Here is a 17,554-nt window from a genome sequence, read left to right on the forward strand (position 1 = left end):
AAACTATAAGAATTAGAATATAAAAAACAAAAAAAATAAATTATTTTTTTTAAAAAAAAGAAAATGTTGCTGATGGGCTGTGGGAGTGAATCCGTTCCCCAATGCCAATGGGCTCTCCAAAATCCGATACTTATCTTCTTCAAATAAAATAAAACCAGATACTTGTTTAGGCCTAAAAGCATACATATAAATCATTCAAGCTGCATGTGTCGATAAAAGTTTTTTTGAACTCGTTTAATGAGAGTCGTTAAGATAAATGAATCAAACGCCGACTTTACAATTATATACTTTACTTATGGAAAAAAACTATTAAATTTATTTATTAGAATAAAATTACAAATTTTAATAAAAATATTATATTTTTTTCTCTAAATATATAATTTAGTTTTTAGTGAATTTAATGAATATTTAAGTTTATAATTTATTAAGTTCATTTATGTTCTGCTTGATTACATCGCTACCTAAACGTGGGAAAAATCATGTATAAATTACCATAATTATTTGTACCAAAATTTTTATTAGACAGTCTCATATATCAATTTTGTGAAACAGATATTAAAAAATATTATTTTATGCAGAAATTATTACTTTTCACTGTATATATATACACCAGATCGACCTTTCTGATAGGTATATATTCGTGAAACCGTCTCACATTATACCAACTCAATTATTTGTACTATTTTAATATGTTTGATTTTATATATATATATATATATACACACACACACGAAAAGTACCAACAAACGGTAAACACGGTTGATTTTTTGTCTAAATAATTTTGCTACGATAAAATTCCTTCCAATTATTATGTATATTGTATAAAAATAGATCCAAAATGAATCTAAATAAAATGATAATTTGAATAAAAATAATATAGTTTTTAGCACGTTCATTGTTATCATAAGAGAATATGTTTTTGTCCAAATATAATATATATTTCACTTCCAAGGTACAGAGTTTGATTTAAAACTTGCTGGCAAATTCGGAAGGCACATGGACTTTATCATGTGCATCCAACGAAATAAACATTTATTTTATCCCATTTATTTATGCATAATTTGCTGTATCACATCATAATCAATGTACTGTAACTATAATATAATATATTTTTAAGATCAATCTAATACGATAAATACCAATTAATGTTACGAGACGAACCTTCGACTCATGAAAAATATTACTTTTCACTATAGGTACGAACCAGATCGAACCTTTCACAAATATAAATCCATTAGATCGGCTCACATGAAACTTACTCTATAAATTTATATCTTAACAATAATGGATTCCTTGTTATTTAAAGAAAATAGTTTTTTTAAAAAAATAAAAGCAAAATCATGTAAGAAAAGAGGCTCTAAAAATTTCCATCTCGATCCGTGTTTACTTGGCATTATTACGTAATATGTTGACTTTGTGATTTGTTTTGAAAATTTAATCATTTTTTTTGTTTTGAGTGTTTATTATGCAACTAGACACATCAATATCACATTACCATCATATCAATTTCATATAAAGTTTAAAAAGCAAGACAAACTTTTTATCAAATGCGTCGTATATCAATTTTATGAGATAGATCTCTTGTATAATCTGATCCGTAAAAAATATTATTTTGTATGTCAAACATATTATTTCTATAAGATCGTATCACTACAAAGCTTCTCAAAAAACAAATAAACTAATAGAGTATAGTAATATTGATATTTGACAAACTTAGATGTCAAGATCACAAAAATTCGCGTATAAATGAATAAATGATCAAAATTGCAATTTTGATGATATGATAACAACATAAATGGTGTGATCAACAATAAAAAAAGGATAAACATGTATGTATATATATATATATATATATATATGTGTGTGTGTGTGTATGTGTATGTTTCTTGTGAGACGATATATCAAATCTATATTTCTAAGACTAGTCAATTAGAATCATACATGCAATGAAAAATAATAAGACCATCTCTTCGACGACGTAGACACGGATCTATCTAAAAAAGATGAATCATGAAGCGATTTCAGAAGAATTTTTGTATTTACGTGTGTGTACATATATGTATATTTTATTATTTATTTAAAAAACGAAATCTTCATAAAAACTACCTACATTGAAGAACACCAAAATATTTTATTATATAATTACCCTATCTATTCACTTAAAATTTAAAATCTCTCCCTCGTCTAACTATACTTTTTACATGGAAAAACGGTTACCTAAATAAATTGTTTTTTTTTTTTTTTAAATGCAACTCTTCTAGATTAAACAATGTCATATTAATTTCAGATTCATTTGATCAAATTTAAAAAAAAATAACGACATTGTAAAATTTTGTGTTCATATTATCATTTGATTTATGTGCATTATAATTATGAGTGTTCAAAATTCAGATAAAACTAGAAAAACCCGGCCCAATAGAAAATTTCAATTATTTCGGTTATTTTTTGGGTATTTGATCAGTTTCGGTGTTAAGTTTACACAGTTTATCTGTTTGGTTTCCGATTACTTAACCAAAAAAACCGATTTTTTTTTAAAAATTATTTTTGTCATATACCAAACATGCCATAAACCTAAAACTTAAAACAAATGAATAAATATAATTTAGGACGTCAAGAAATAATATTTACCACTTGGAGACTCTGTTCCTCTCATCTATCTTCTCTGTTTATCTCCACTTTTCTTCTTCCCTTTTCAATTAAAGATTCAAGAACCAACACATTTATTCAAATTGAGTATTTGTGTTTTATTTTCCCCTCTTCTTCCAAAATTTTTATCAAAAAATCGTTCTTCTAAAGAATTTTTTTATATAACTTTTTAGAAGCAATTCGGTATTAATTAGTATTTTTTTGAACTAATATTAATTAATTAGTATTTTAAAGCAACTAAACTTTAAATTCATCCCTACACCCGAAAATATATCCCCAAACCCGCTCTATTTCGAGTTTTTCCAGCATAGAAAATTGTGGATCATCAGAGCCTCCTTTATTTGGATGAATGCGTAAACAAGTGTTCCTTAGTAGTGCTAGAAAGTCTCAATAAGCATAACTAAAAGCCATTAAATTAAAAAATCCATCTTTTTCAATGATGCAATCTAGAAAATATTGATCAAACTAAAGAGAGCACAAGAATGGAAACAAAGTTTATGTGATCAAACTAGTTGGTTCCACACAATCTTTCTTATTATTCAAATCCGATCCTCAGAAAAATGCCCCATTCGTTGAAAAGGCAGTGGCATAAACAGGAGATTCCAAGTTCCATTCTTGACATCAAAATAGGAGAATTATGCCATTGGTCATAATTTATTAGAAACCATTTCACACCAGAAACAACGTTAAAAAGAACAGGCAAACATAGCAAAGAATTGCCATCCTAACAGCTGTTGCCTCCGCTGCTAACACTCTCCGATGGAGATGGCAACAATGGAGTCCCATTATTCTTGGGAAGTTTCGCCAGCGTCGGTTTTTGTACACCTCCCTCCTCGGATTTCCCAAACAATTGTTTCCTCAGGACTTCATGTATGTGCCCGAACAACTCCTTCTTCAATGCCTCAAACGCCAAGTCCAGTCTCTCTATCTGTTCCATTGCATTCTTATTATACATAAATAGCCCATAGTACAAATCAAAGCTGTCACTAGAAGTATTTTCCACCAAATCCAACAAGGTTTCGTAGCCTCTAGTGTTAATCGGAGTATCTTCCAGCTCCAACTTTTCAAGAATTCTCCCCATTGTATGGGTGATAAACTGCGATCCGGCAGCATACCTATCGTGCTTCGAGCACGACATCTCCTCCATTCTGCAACCTTCTTTCTTGAAAATATCCAAGAAATTATCAACCCTTCTTAATCTAGAATCTTCATCCCCAATTCTCACTTTATCATACACAAATGGCAGATCCTGCCAGCTGTATTTCCCACTTTCGGGGCCAAACATGGGGTGTGTGCAGAGTATATCGAAGTGGGTGGGGAGAACCTGGAGGAAAATGTTCTTGGGAAATTCTTTGACAGACAAAACATCTACAAACAGAGTATTCCTCCGAAGCCGCTGCAGGGGTAACGATTTGAGAACTTGCTCAGTCGAAAGTATGGAAGTACACATGAGTATCACATCAGGGTGATTCTCGCAGAGATCGTGCACATCGGAGAAGTAAACTGCACCCATCGATTGCGCGATCGAGAAGTAATTGGATCGAGAAAAGGCATAGACCGTGTGCCCCTGCCGAATGAACGCCTTCGCCAGGAATTGGCCGAAGTTGCCGAACCCGACAATGGCAATTCTGAGCTTAGTTGACTGGGTGAATCGGTGGTTGAGTTGGGCTTCGTAGTCGTACGGCTGGGCAGCATCGATTGCCCGGACTGTAAGACATCGGGTGCAGCGGCGGGAATGGTGGCTCTGGGGAGGCGACGAGAACAGTCGTTTTTGGGGGCCGAGAGGTTGAAGGGAGGGCAGGGCGGCGGAAGTGGCTGCGGCGGCGGCAGGGTTGACTGCGGAAATCGAAATCATTTCTGCTGGGAGTGCTCAGTCGATGAATCAATCAATGGATCAAATAACGAAATGAAGATGCAATCGATATATATATATATATATATATATATATATATGTAAATGTGTGTGTAGGTGAGTTTATGAGTTAGTGGTTGTTGGGAAATGATTTGATTTTTATTTTTATATTGGAAGTGATGAATTGGTTTGATTTATATAATAGTGAGGTGGACGGTGGTGAAGAGGTATTAGTAATAGAAGAATTATTAATCAAATTAATCAACCTCACAAATATAAAATTATAAAATCGTCTCATAATATCGTATTTTTTATATAATTATAAATGATACATTTACAATTTATGTATATAATATATTTAGTAAGTATGTATGTATATATAATATTTAGACCAAAACTCGTGTGAGACGATCTCATGGATCGTATTTTGTGAAACGAATTATCTTATTTGAAGTCATCCATGAAAAAACATATTTTATGTTGAAGTTACTTTTAATGTGAATATCGTTGGATGATCTCACAGGTAAAGATTCGGAGACGTCTAACTAGAATTACTCTACATATTTATCAGGAAAAGTAAACTGGGTTTTTTACTCTTATTATAAAGGATCTTTAATTAATACTATGGGAGTGTATATAGAAATGATTGTCAATGTTGGCAATTGTTCTTGCTTGGTAGAGCGATCGAACCATGGTGCTTTGTGCTGCTGTGCGGTTTAAAAGATTTGAGTTGCACCATTACTACTAGCTATATATTGGTAAAAGCGGTAAAAAAATAATATGTATGAATGAAAACTATTTCGAGACAAATACAAAAGAAAATACAAACTTCATATTTGAGAGTTGAGACGATGAAAGCTGATAAATCAAAATTGTCGAGCCAATCTCGTCGATCGAATAGGACATTGTAATAAAATCAAATCATTTTAAAAGTAACATTTGAATACATACATGCAAAATATGATTCACGTGTTATATCACACACACATCACGACTAATTAAATTGAAAATATATTATGCACATTTCATATATAATTATAATATTATGTAATTGTGTAATTATGATTGGAAATAGTAATAAATATTTATAATTTTTTTAATAATTATTTTCGAGTTAAAAAACAGATCAAACAAGGAGAAAATGATACTGAATACAGTTACATAAAATCACAATATTATATTTAAATATTCAAAGAAAATTATTTTTATGACTTTGAGCTAAAACGTGGCTAACAATTTTTATTTAACTTTTTTAAACAAATAAACTAGATTTTGTGAGTTCCATAATGAATATTGGTGATCCATAATTCAATTTATTAGGATTCCATTAAAAATTAAATATTTTGGATCATTAACTAATGATCAAGCGATCGTTGGATCAAATGGATCTCATGTAAGATCAACATAATCCAATCACTCTACAGTACACGAACTGATGATGTTTACATATAATACGATTGTGTCTTAAGAATACATTTAAGTCGATTCAGAAAAATCAAGTTTAATCAAATTTGCAGATCACTATAACCGACTTCATTGAATTCGCCGCCATAGAATTATTGGATTTAACTCTATGATCTTATTTTATCTAAATGTTTTCACAACTTATTTTTATAAATTGTTTTAAAAGTTGTTTTTAGATTTGAAAAGATCTTTGGAAAACTATTTTTAAAAAATAAATTTATAATTAAAAATAATTAAGAAGATATTTGAACCATTATTATACAAAAAAAATATATTTTAATTTGTATTTTACCTCGGAAGATGGGAAAAAAATCATACCGAAAAATTAAAAGCTAATTATTATATCATTATATTATGTATATCTTTGTCAAGAACAGGCAACTTTTCTACGATTCAATTCAATTCTTTCTTTTTTTTTATTGACAAGTGTGTGTGATAAATTGAATCGGGAAATAATGAAATATATAGATTTGATACATATCTTGGGTACCGAGAATTATACTGTAATTTGTCCGTTGAAATAGGCTGGGAATTGAGATTAGTACCATATGTTAAGGATTATAATATTTATCTATGTATGATGTGGTCAAATTTTATTCGTTAGATCATCAAAATAAAAATAAAAATCCCTATTTTAAGTTGACCATTTAGGGGCTTCGCCGGATACCCTATCGACATCCTTATCCATTTTTTATTTTGTAGATTTCTTGTGAAACGATCTCATGAATCTTTATCGGTTAGACGGGTCAACTCTATCAATATTTACAACAAAAAATAATACTCTTAGCATAAAAAGTAATACATTTTCATGTATGACCCAAATAAGATATCTATGTCACAAAATACGACCCATGAGACCGCCTCACATAATTTTTTGTTTTTTTTATTTAATAGTGAAATCCAAAGAAAGTGACCATTACCAAAATAAACCAAACTCTTTCAAGTCATCTAAGGAAAGAAATAACTAAATTATTTTTTTCATTTCTTAACTATTATGTGCTGTTTTTCTCTTTAAAAAACTACTGTGTTAATAATTTACATAACAAAAACAAAATGAAATTAATGTGAAAAACATGATGAGTTAGTAGTATACAGGCAGATTTCATATCCCTTGCATCCTACAAACAGGAAGGTAAGAAAAAACATATGGACGTCCTAGCCTTGGATGCCGCCTCCCAAGCAGTTGAGACAACGCTGAACCCTAAAATAACAAGAAACGAAGAACAACAGTTCTGCAGTCTCATTGTCTCGCAGATTTAATCAAGAGGAATAGCTTTTTATTCGGAAATCACTCACTTGAATCCATCACAAGTAGGGCAAACACATGGATGTATGACCAAAGGATCATAGAGAGGAGACCATTTTATTGTACCACTTGTTTTGCAAAGCTTGCAAGTGTAAAATCCCACTCCTTTACAACTCCCACAAGGCCTTCCATATTTCTTCTGCAAAAGTAAACCTGTATGACAATATAGCTTGGAAAGAAACGCGATACCTATTATTTTTGTTGAGCTAAAATAGATCACAACTGTGAAGAAGCAGCAGCAGCAAAAAACATAACAAAAAACTCAGAACTTGATATGATGGGAAAGAGCAGCATATCGAAAACACCAGAGATTTTGATGCCCTGTTCGAATATAGAACAGAAATCCTTTTAGAGGCAGTTCTAAAGGAAGAAGGCAGTTAGAGTATCACTCCGTCCCAGCAGTTTCAACCTTTCTACGCAAGGTAGCTTGTTCAGACACGGAAGAGGTCAGAAAACCAATAGCAAAAGATCCACCAAGACCTGCAGCCGCAACAATAGCAAACATGCGCAATAGTCGAGAAACACCACCCTTGGACATTTGAAACAGCAACTCTTCTGTATTTAGTTCAGAACAAATTTAACTGCAAATGAAAGCAAAAGAAAGCTGTGTCCTCAAAATGCCACACGATACAATTAAACAGCAAAACCACCCTGTTTCTTGATACCCATTTCTCACTTTCGAGTTCAATAAAACACATCGGAAGATCTTGTTGGTCTTTTAACTTTTTACATTAACTTAAGGCAAGCTTATTCATTTGTTTATCACCCCGTTTGCACTCCTTCATATACATACATAGAGATACATGGGTCTGAGTCCCATCAATTTCACATTCACGTTAATGCTCCAGAATCAGTCTGCCGCTTACATTGAATAACAGGTGTTCATTATACAATCCATTCACTCAAGGCATTCTTACAGCAAACGATATCCCACAATGATTATTTGGTCCCCACGACGTGAAAATCATGTGAAGTAAAAACTACAAAAAGACCACGACGACTGACACTCTTCACTGTAACGCAGAATCTCAGTATAATAAAATACAGGAGACAATTAACAGCAGGACCCAACGAAGAAGACGATGACCCATGAATCAAGAAAATCTACAGGAACACCACTTAAGTCAATTTAGCTCAAACATAAACCAGACAATTCACATAGTAACAAAATTCAACCAAATCATAACTCACTTTCCCGGGTAAAATGTCCCAAACCAAACCAGGAAATAACTCTTCGTTCGTCTTCACTCGTCAATCAAGGATTCATTAAATACTCAGATTAGGGCTGAAAAGATTTGGAAAGAATAGGGGCAGAAGCAGCATCGGCTTGGAAGTTGGAGGATGTGAAGAACGAGATTGGGAACGAGGTTTGTGGGCCAAAAAATGGACTCACATGGGTCTAGTGAATATGGTCCGTAAATTCAAAGTCCAATAGCCCAAGTTTTTTGGACCAAGTGGATTTGGGCCGTAAATTCAAAGTCCAATAGCCCAAGTTAATGAGAACTGATCTTCGAAATATCTCAAAAGCGAGAATATGAAGAGATTAGAGAAATGTTGGAGTTGTGGAGAAGACAATGGGGGAGAAGGAAATGGGACGTGGACGAACTCTTTTGACTAAAATAAAAAATTCAACTTTCATATTTAAAAATATGAAAAAACAAAAGAATGATATTTTGTACATGTCAAAAATTTGTGTGAGATGATTTCACGGGTCGTATTTTGTGAGACAGATCTCTGAGTTATCCATGAAAAAGTATTATTTTTTATGCTAAGAGTATTATTTTTTATTTTGAATATCGGTAGGGTTGACCCATCTCACAGATAAAGAATCGTGAAACTGTCTCACAAAAAAACCTACTCTTTGGACATTATCGAGTTAGTAGAGTTTGTTGTAACTTACAACTGGATGTTGATCTCCCAAATTTGAAACATTAGTATCAGATTGACTATATGTAGATATACAAATTTGATTGTTTCGATTACCGACTCTCAATCGAACTAACCGTTTCGAAAACCAAACATATTTAAAATTGGATAATTAGGCTTGTAACAGAATTTACAAATTTTCAATTTTTTCCACAAAATAGGCTTGAATGAGAATTGAGAACTAGTTTTTTAGGTAAATGTAAAGCTCATGGTTCAATACAAACCTATACAAAACTTAATATTTTTTTTTTTGGAAATTGCTAATATAGTCTTCTTATATTTTTTTTAAGAAGTGGTTAAATTAATAAATTGATTTATTTATTTTTATTATGTTAACCAATATTATTTAAAAAATTAAAATCATATTTCTAAATCAAATGAATAAAATTAAATAATTAATTTTATATATTCGTGAAACAAATCGAGTAATTCATATTTTTAATATTAATTTTTTGAGTAGGTCTCATGTGAGATCGTCTCACGGATCTTAATCAGTGAGACGGGTCAACCCTACCCATATTCATTATAAAAGTAGTACTCTTAGCATAAAAAGCAATACTATTTCATGGATTACCCAAATAAAGATCCGTCTCACAAAATTTGGACCGTCTCACACAAATTTTTGCTTAATTTTTTTTATCACAGTTTTGAAATCCGTATTAAAATTGGCTCAGTTTTTGTTCAATCATTGGCCCCCTTTTCAAGCAATGAGAATCGGGCAAGAGTCTACATAGTGATCCAGCGTTGTACCCCAGCTAACACCTTATTATCCGCGGATAAATCATCATCATCTCTTCGCTTAGATTGGAAGCGAGGTCATCAGCCTTCCCCCCGCGAATGTTTTCAGGTAATCCCTACATTTTATTGCGATTGCTTGATGTAAAAATTATTCATTGTTGCATCTGTGAAAGTATCAGCTGCATCTGTGTCCATGCAATCCATTTAACTTTTTACGGGTGAAAATTTTGTATTTGTGTTTATTTTCAGCTATTTAGTTTTTATCAGCCTGGGAAATCGAGGGTTGTTCTTTACTTTGTCAGTTGTCGCTATTCGAGTGTTGATTCCATGTCTGTTTGGAAATTCCTTATGTTCTTTGATGAATTAATGCTAGATGTCCTTTTGGGAGCTAAAAGTTTTTCTCTGTGTGAATGTAAGCAATTGGATGTTGAGGAAAAAGACTTTACTGCAGGAATGAGAGTGGGGGTTGGGTTGTTTATTGCGGGATTATGGCATAATCGTAAATATTCTGCCAGAATGGTTTTGACATTACATATTCCAGGATTTCTATTGGGTATGAAACCTGTAACCACTGATTACAGAAGGTTATGGTTATTTTATATGAGATTCTATGAATTTTCGGAAATCTTTTCATTCTTCTGTGATGATTAATTTGTTTCCTGAGTTGGTCTTTCGTGGTAATGATTCTAGTATTTGCTTCTGGATGTGGTAGATGTATAATCACGACTGAGTGAAAAATAAGGGGATGGGGTCGATGTTGGTGCCTCTTCTGCTCTCGACTTTTGTTTTGTACAGCTTCATAAGCAATGCAAATGCTGGTGTGACTAGTGCCTTTGTTCGTAATGAGTGGCCATCAGTTGATATTCCTTTGGACAATGAAGTTTTTGTAGTGCCTAAAGGTTACAATGCTCCACAGCAGGTAAGCGTGCGCGTTCTAGATGATTCGCATGGTCCCATTTGACAAAGAGTATACTAGTGTTGACTGCTTAGATCTTATCAAAAAAAAAGTGTTGACTGCTTCGAGAATCAGAGAAACAATATTTATCAAAAGATTTCAAGGACATTATTGTTTTTTTTGTTACTCAGCACCGTCTGTATAATTTTTTGTAACCTGTACTTCAGGGTTACAACAGGATGGTGGTAAAATATGAATAAAATGAATGTGTAATAACTTTCTCTAAAGTATTAGGGTGCCCATACAGAATGATTAAGATTCAAGTCTTTGTGATTCTCCGCACGAAAATTCTGGTTAACTTCAAATCATTTGTTGAAGATTGCTGAATGTATACGCTTGGTAATATTGGACTCACTCAATCGGACGAATAATTTTTCAGTTCCATTTTCTTTTTTGAATTACTCAGTGTTTCCCTAATGTTTTAATGGTGTTTTAACATGCTTTGATTTGTATTTTCAGGTGCACATTACACAAGGCGATTATGATGGAAAGGCTGTCATAATCTCATGGGTGACAACTGACGAGCCAGGGCCCAACACAGTTCGATATGGATTATCAGAGGGAAAATATGAATTCACAGCAGATGGAACAGTTCAAAACTATACCTTTTATAATTATAAATCTGGATATATTCATCAGTGTCTAGTTGATGGTCTTCAGGTACCAGTGAACTGAATTTTGTTATTTACAGCAACACGTTGACACCTAGATTCAGTAAAATAAAAAAAGAAGCTCTTTCTTCTCTTCTTGTAAAACACGGTAGGCATGTATGTGTTTGAATCAGAAGATAATTTGCTTTCCTAGATTTGGTGATTTCAGTAGATAACAGATGCCCCAAAGTACTCATATTGGAGTCTATTGCACAACTGGTTCTCTTTACTCATTTAAGATGGCTGTTATTTTGCAGTACTCTACAAAGTATTACTATGAGATTGGGAGTGGTGATTCTTCCAGAAGGTTTTGGTTCCAAACACCTCCTGATATTGATCCAGACGCTTCTTACAAATTTGGAATTATTGGTAAGTTTTTCTTTAATATTATGTACCCAAGTTAGCTAACGCCATTCTTGAGAGATGATGGGTAGGAAATATACTGCTTAGAAAATAATTTATCCATCTCTCTAGATCCTTGATAGGATTTTCTGAGTCTACGTACAACCTTTGGCGTCAGCAGACTGCAATAGGCTTTTGTACCTTGAAAAGCCGGTTCAGTATTTGATGAAAACTGTCTTTGCACAGACAAGGTCAATAATATGTCCCCCAATCTAGTTATGGTAAACAGCTATGGGAAGCAAATAAGAGCTGAACTGTCCAGGATACACTGTACACTTTGAGATTGTCCCAGAGTTTGTGAAAAATCTGTATTAGGTGTACGAGTGAGAAAAGATGAAACCGCAAAGATGTAAAGGTTTATGTTGAAGTTCCGCTCCGTATGTATTACAGTCTGTTACAATGTGCTCTGCACGGACAGAAAATCAACTTTCAGTTTACTTAAAGCTCGTTTCATGTTCAATGGTGAACGAGTTGTGGTTTATCTTGAATGTAAAGAAGTGAACTCTGAGTTATCTCATCTATCTGTTGTATTATGGATTCTATCGTTTCTGTGACAGGCACAGAAAACTTGATTGGACAAAAATACTTTAAATTCCTCCATACATCATCTCTCCCTGAAGAACTTCCAGGAATGAAATCTGATGCTCTTGATATTATGAATGAAATATAGAAATTTCTAAGGAAAATAATTTGGACTTTAAGGTCTTCTAGAAGTATAAGAAATTTTAGCGTGGGTCCTCTGGAAATGAGTCTACGAGAACCAAAAATATATAAAATTTAGTGGTTAACAGAGTATTAATGAGATCGCAGTTTTGGAGATGTAAGGCTTCACGAAACTTGTATTATTTTTTGACTTAATGAGAGATGAAAAAAGGGGAGGGGGTAAGGGGAGTGGGGTGGGTGGGTGCTCAATTGCCAGTGTACTTGAACAACTTTTCCATAAGCTATAAAAAAACATTATATGTGTTCTTGCATTCAAAGCACTCATTCATCTTCAGTCTTTTGTGCTCATCATATTTCAGTTATCTTTTATGCTACCAATTTGATTTTAGTTCGCAAATTTAAGGAGGTGTTACAAAATTATTAATGTTACTTGATTGATGTTTGGTTCATGAAATCTCCTCTAGTTATAGTAGCAAGAAGTCAAGAACTTTGTTTATCTAAAGCATTCTGTTTTTGAGAATGATGCATTGGGTTGGAATGGTTAAAATGGACAGCTTGATAAAGATTTGAACTTTGTTGTGATGAGTCCTTTTTAATTTTTATTTCGTCCAAAATCGACCCTGGTGAAAATGAGGGATTTCGGTAGGTATGGAGGGGTTTGGGATGACATTTGGGTGAGCGATGGTTCCTTAGGAAGTTCATTTACCTGCTTGATCATCTTGTTTTGTATGACCAAAAATTCATTTGTGACATTCCCATCTGTTGACCCAATCAAACTGTTGAGACTCAGTTAAGCATGACTGACTTAGAGCCAAGAATCACGCAAGCAAATTTCATGGAATAATTTGGGGGATACAATTCATCATTTTCAAACCTGTAATTGTTGGCGGCATATACTTGCATTTGAGCTTGATCTTTATGCCACCATTATGTTATAGTTTTTTTAACATGGCGTGTGAGCTGAATAAATTTTTTTAATGAAATGATTTACATTTATTTTCTTTATGGAATGCTCATTTATGAATCATATTCTTTATATATTGTAGGTGATCTTGGTCAAACATATAATTCCCTTTCAACAATTGAGCATTGTGGGCAGACTGATGCACATGCTATCTTATTTGTTGGCGATCTTTCTTATGCTGATAGATATGATTATAATGATGTTGGTATCCGCTGGGATTCATGGGGTCGTTTTGTTGAGCGTAGTGCAGCTTATCGTCCATGGATCTGGTCGGCGGGAAATCATGAGATAGAGTACTTTCCACATTTGGTAATAATATGCAGAATGCAGAGACTAAAGACAGCTAGGAAAAAATAATTATCCAAGATTTTTGTTGTGGGGAGAGGGAGTGGGGGATGATGACTTTACTTTTTCTTATTATTGATATTAATTTTCTTAATTTCAACCTTTTTATTCCACTCCCTCGGTGATTCTACAGAACATATATCCCTTTTGCAAAATCCTTGCCAGTTGAATTTAATTGCCTGAAGATGAGTAATTTTTTTTTATTCAATGAAGATAGGTAATATCTAGTGCTATATTCTGTTCTTGTCAGAGTCTACTTACCACTAGAAAAAAATAACTACCGAAGAGACAGTTTCTTGTCAAAAAATTATCTTCATTTGGATTCTACCGATTGAGCAAAGATGTAGGCATCTCGTATTGAAGGTCACTGGTTGTTTTCTAAATCAGATTTTTTTTGTTTCAATTGTGAAGTACTGAGATGCTTTTTCCGATTCTCTTACGAGAACTGTGAGAAAACATAGTGTAGTTTCCTCTCTCTCTCTCTCTCTGTGTAGCTTCTCATAATTTATTCTCTCTCTCTCTCTCTCTCTCTCTCCCCGTGTTTATCTCATTCCCTAATCTCTGTAGCTTCTCATAATTTATTTTCATTATATATTGCATAAACAATAGTCTCAAATAGAGGCGACATGATAACAGCTTCCATATGCTATTTGTAGAACTTAACTTAATGTCCTTTATTTTTCAAATTTTCAGCGGGAAGTAATTCCATTTCGAAATTATCTTCATAGATACCCCACACCTTATGTTGCTAGTGAGAGCAGTAGCCCACTTTGGTACGCCGTGAGACGGGCGTCTGCTCACATAATTGTCCTGTCTAGCTACTCCCCATTTGGTAAGTTTTGATTGCCACGATTGTAGTTGTGTTACTTTCATTTAGATGAAATAGGATTAGAAGAGTTTGGAATCTTGTTTCAGCTTGATGAGCATCTATTACATTTCTTATATGCTTGGATGCTAGCACGTTTGGTCCCTCCTATGCTGAGTAATCATTGTCTGGTTAGGAAAGCCTTGACACGGTCACAACTTTCAAAAATGCACTCTATTAGGTTACGTATCATGTTTCATAAGAATTTATCAATCTGCCCTATGTTTCAGCCTTGTGGATTACTATTCACTGCATGTTACAATGTACTATAGCATTATCATTTTCACATTCATGCTTCCAATGAATTTATCTCATATGGCAAGGGATGGTTGGTTTTTATGTAATTTTAGTACATTGAACTCCAACAGGTTGATGACTGTTGTGACAACTGTGATTATATTCTAACTTTCTTCTTCTATCTGTTATTCTTAAATAAACTTGAAAAAAGAGTTATTTGCGGTAGTGTATTAATGGTTTATTAGTCATTTTCCTCTGATAGTCTTCTCCTGCATCGATTTTTTTCCCTTTAATTTCTATGCATGAATAATTCACTTTATGTCTCTTAATTTCAGTTAAATATACTCCTCAGTGGAATTGGCTTGCTCAAGAGTTGAAACATGTAGACAGGGAGAAGACGCCTTGGCTTATTGTCCTGATGCATGCTCCAATTTACAATAGCAATGCTGCTCATTTCATGGAGGGAGAAAGCATGAGAATTGTTTTTGAGAGCTGGTTTTGTCACTATAAAGTCGATGTTGTTTTTGCTGGTCATGTCCACGCCTACGAAAGATCGGTTTGTCTCTTCATCCAACTATACCTTTTTTTCCTTTCTAACATTTACTTGGTGTATCTATGCAAAGCTGACCATCCATACAAGTTTATGTCGTTTTTTTTGCCAAGGCAGATAATTTTTGTCAAACTGTCTCATGGTTATTCTAGTAAAACCTGAAAGGTTGTTCGCCCTCACATGATTCATTTTTGAGGCTCTTTATTTGCTTATTTCTTTACTACCGTTTTGTCTCTTATTAAAAAGTTTCCATTCCCCACATTGTTATCATTTCACCTCGTGTTTATGTTGAGTTACCTGATGGGCTTTTCTACTCAGTACCGAATCTCAAACATACAATACAATGTATCAACTGGAGCTTCCTACCCCGTGCCAGATAAATCGGCTCCTGTGTACATTACTGTTGGAGATGGAGGAAATCAGGAAGGTCTGGCTTTAAGGTACAACATAGCATGTTAGATTGATTTAGTTGGTCTCTCCTCAGAATCTTCACTTGACATCGGCACTACATTTTTTTATATGCTTAATTGAATTTTATGCTTCTGCAGATTTAGAGATCCCCAACCAGATTATTCTGCTTTTCGGGAAGCCAGTTACGGACACTCCACCTTAGAGATAAAAAACAGAACACACGCACTTTACCACTGGAATCGGAATGATGATGGCAAAAGAGTGCCAACAGATTCATTTGTGCTACACAATCAGTACTGGTAATTTGAGTAAAGTGCATAATATCTGAGGTTGAGATATCTTTTTCTTTGCTTGCATGTAGACCGTCATAATCCAATTTTTTTTTCCAAACCAGTTGGTGTCATTATATGGATCTATCCACTTCAATATGCTTTGGCTGAAATTTAATTGCCCCCAAGTCATTTAAATTATATTTCAGTAACTTCGTGCCAAGTTAAATTCGCTTGTTCTCTCAATATCGTACAAGTTACGTACCATCAGGATATAGAATTATGTTCTTAGCTCAGATCATGAGAAAGCCCACCTCTTATCTGTTTATTCATAAAAAAATGTGTTGAGCCAAATGACTGGGGTGATGCAGGGGAGACAATCATCGAAGAAGAAAGCTGAAGAAGAACTATCTCCATTCAATCATATCCATAATGGCACAAAGTCAATGATAGCGGTTTGCTTCTTATGGACACAAGGTCACATCTCCTGATAAGATCCTAAAAGCCTACATGAGCGTGTGATCGATGCTATGTTCAATCCTTTTGTCATATTTGAGTGAAAAAATGGCTTTGTATCATGATTCTTGTATTTGTCATCAATGCTTTTATGCTTATAGGTCCACTATATTCTTCATTCTATTCGCTCCTATTAACAAATCACTTTTGGTAGGACGATTTTTATGTCATTGGAGTGTGTATTAAGTAAATAAAGTGAAGTATCTTCTGGTGCATCACCTTCTCCTTGTGGCAATTTTTGTTACATTCGAGAAGAAATGGATTCCCCAATCTCGAATATCATTTCATTCGTCGATTTCATGACCTTGATGTGCAAGTTTTAGTCAGATTCATATGGATTGCTTGTATGGTAGTTTATCACCCTCCTCCTAAAATTGAACTCAACGAATTCTAGTTTGTATCTCATCAAACAAAGCCCAAGAATCCCTTAAAATTAGAGGGACTAAACTCACTCCACTAGGGAATGTTAGAATATATTATTGTTAGCTCTCAAGAGTAGATAAGTCATTTTATTATTTTTGTGTTACCCTAACTATATAAACATATTTTCTTTGTATTCTTTATTCAGTTTTACAATACTGCGACTTGAGCTTTTCGCTCACTTTCTATTTCTTCATGAGGATCAAATGATCCTTATTTTGCCATGTCACGTGGGAGAATTTTTCCACATATAGCATTGAAAAACCCGTTAAAACTCTTAGATTTTTATTCGGCGAGTTAATTTTTATTTAAAATTTGATTAGTTGACTATTAACAGTAATAGAAATGGGAAAAATGTATTCTCGATCCTATATA

The 17,554-nt window shown here is 33.5% G+C and overlaps 3 protein-coding genes across 5 annotated transcripts; 1 reads left to right on the forward strand and 2 right to left on the reverse strand.

Moving 5' to 3' along the window:
- Positions 1-3,201: 3,201 nt before the first annotated feature.
- On the reverse strand, positions 3,202-4,632 carry LOC140818442 (arogenate dehydrogenase 2, chloroplastic-like). Its single transcript, XM_073178397.1, has one exon. The coding sequence runs from the start codon at positions 4,499-4,501 to the stop codon at positions 3,371-3,373; it is 1,131 nt and encodes a 376-aa protein (XP_073034498.1). The 5' UTR covers positions 4,502-4,632; the 3' UTR covers positions 3,202-3,370.
- A 2,445-nt stretch (positions 4,633-7,077) lies between these two features.
- Positions 7,078-8,648, reverse strand: LOC140818615 (uncharacterized). 2 transcript variants are annotated; one of them, XR_012115009.1, is made up of 4 exons: positions 8,460-8,648; positions 7,678-7,849; positions 7,259-7,589; positions 7,078-7,163 (listed from the first exon to the last, which is right to left on the reverse strand). XR_012115009.1 is itself a non-coding variant. In XM_073178638.1 (4 exons), exons 2-4 carry the CDS (start codon positions 7,804-7,806, stop codon positions 7,118-7,120), a joined length of 324 nt encoding a protein of 107 aa, XP_073034739.1. In that variant the 5' UTR covers positions 7,807-7,849; positions 8,460-8,643; the 3' UTR covers positions 7,078-7,117. The 2 variants fall into 2 exon arrangements, 1 of the variants encoding a protein (XP_073034739.1); XM_073178638.1 differs by having other exon boundaries at positions 7,259-7,407; positions 8,460-8,643.
- A 1,235-nt stretch (positions 8,649-9,883) lies between these two features.
- On the forward strand, positions 9,884-16,977 carry LOC140817751 (bifunctional purple acid phosphatase 26-like). 2 transcript variants are annotated; one of them, XM_073177522.1, is made up of 10 exons: positions 9,884-10,041; positions 10,645-10,851; positions 11,347-11,547; positions 11,795-11,906; positions 13,649-13,875; positions 14,605-14,743; positions 15,349-15,569; positions 15,882-16,003; positions 16,112-16,273; positions 16,615-16,977. In XM_073177522.1, exons 2-10 carry the CDS (start codon positions 10,678-10,680, stop codon positions 16,691-16,693), a joined length of 1,437 nt encoding a protein of 478 aa, XP_073033623.1. In that variant the 5' UTR covers positions 9,884-10,041; positions 10,645-10,677; the 3' UTR covers positions 16,694-16,977. The 2 variants fall into 2 exon arrangements, with proteins under 2 accessions (XP_073033623.1, XP_073033624.1); XM_073177523.1 differs by having other exon boundaries at positions 9,887-10,033.
- The last annotated feature ends 577 nt before the right edge of the window (positions 16,978-17,554 follow it).

Source organism: Primulina eburnea, chromosome 17, assembly GCF_022965805.1.
Source record: "Primulina eburnea isolate SZY01 chromosome 17, ASM2296580v1, whole genome shotgun sequence".
Lineage (NCBI taxonomy): Eukaryota > Viridiplantae > Streptophyta > Magnoliopsida > Lamiales > Gesneriaceae > Primulina > Primulina eburnea.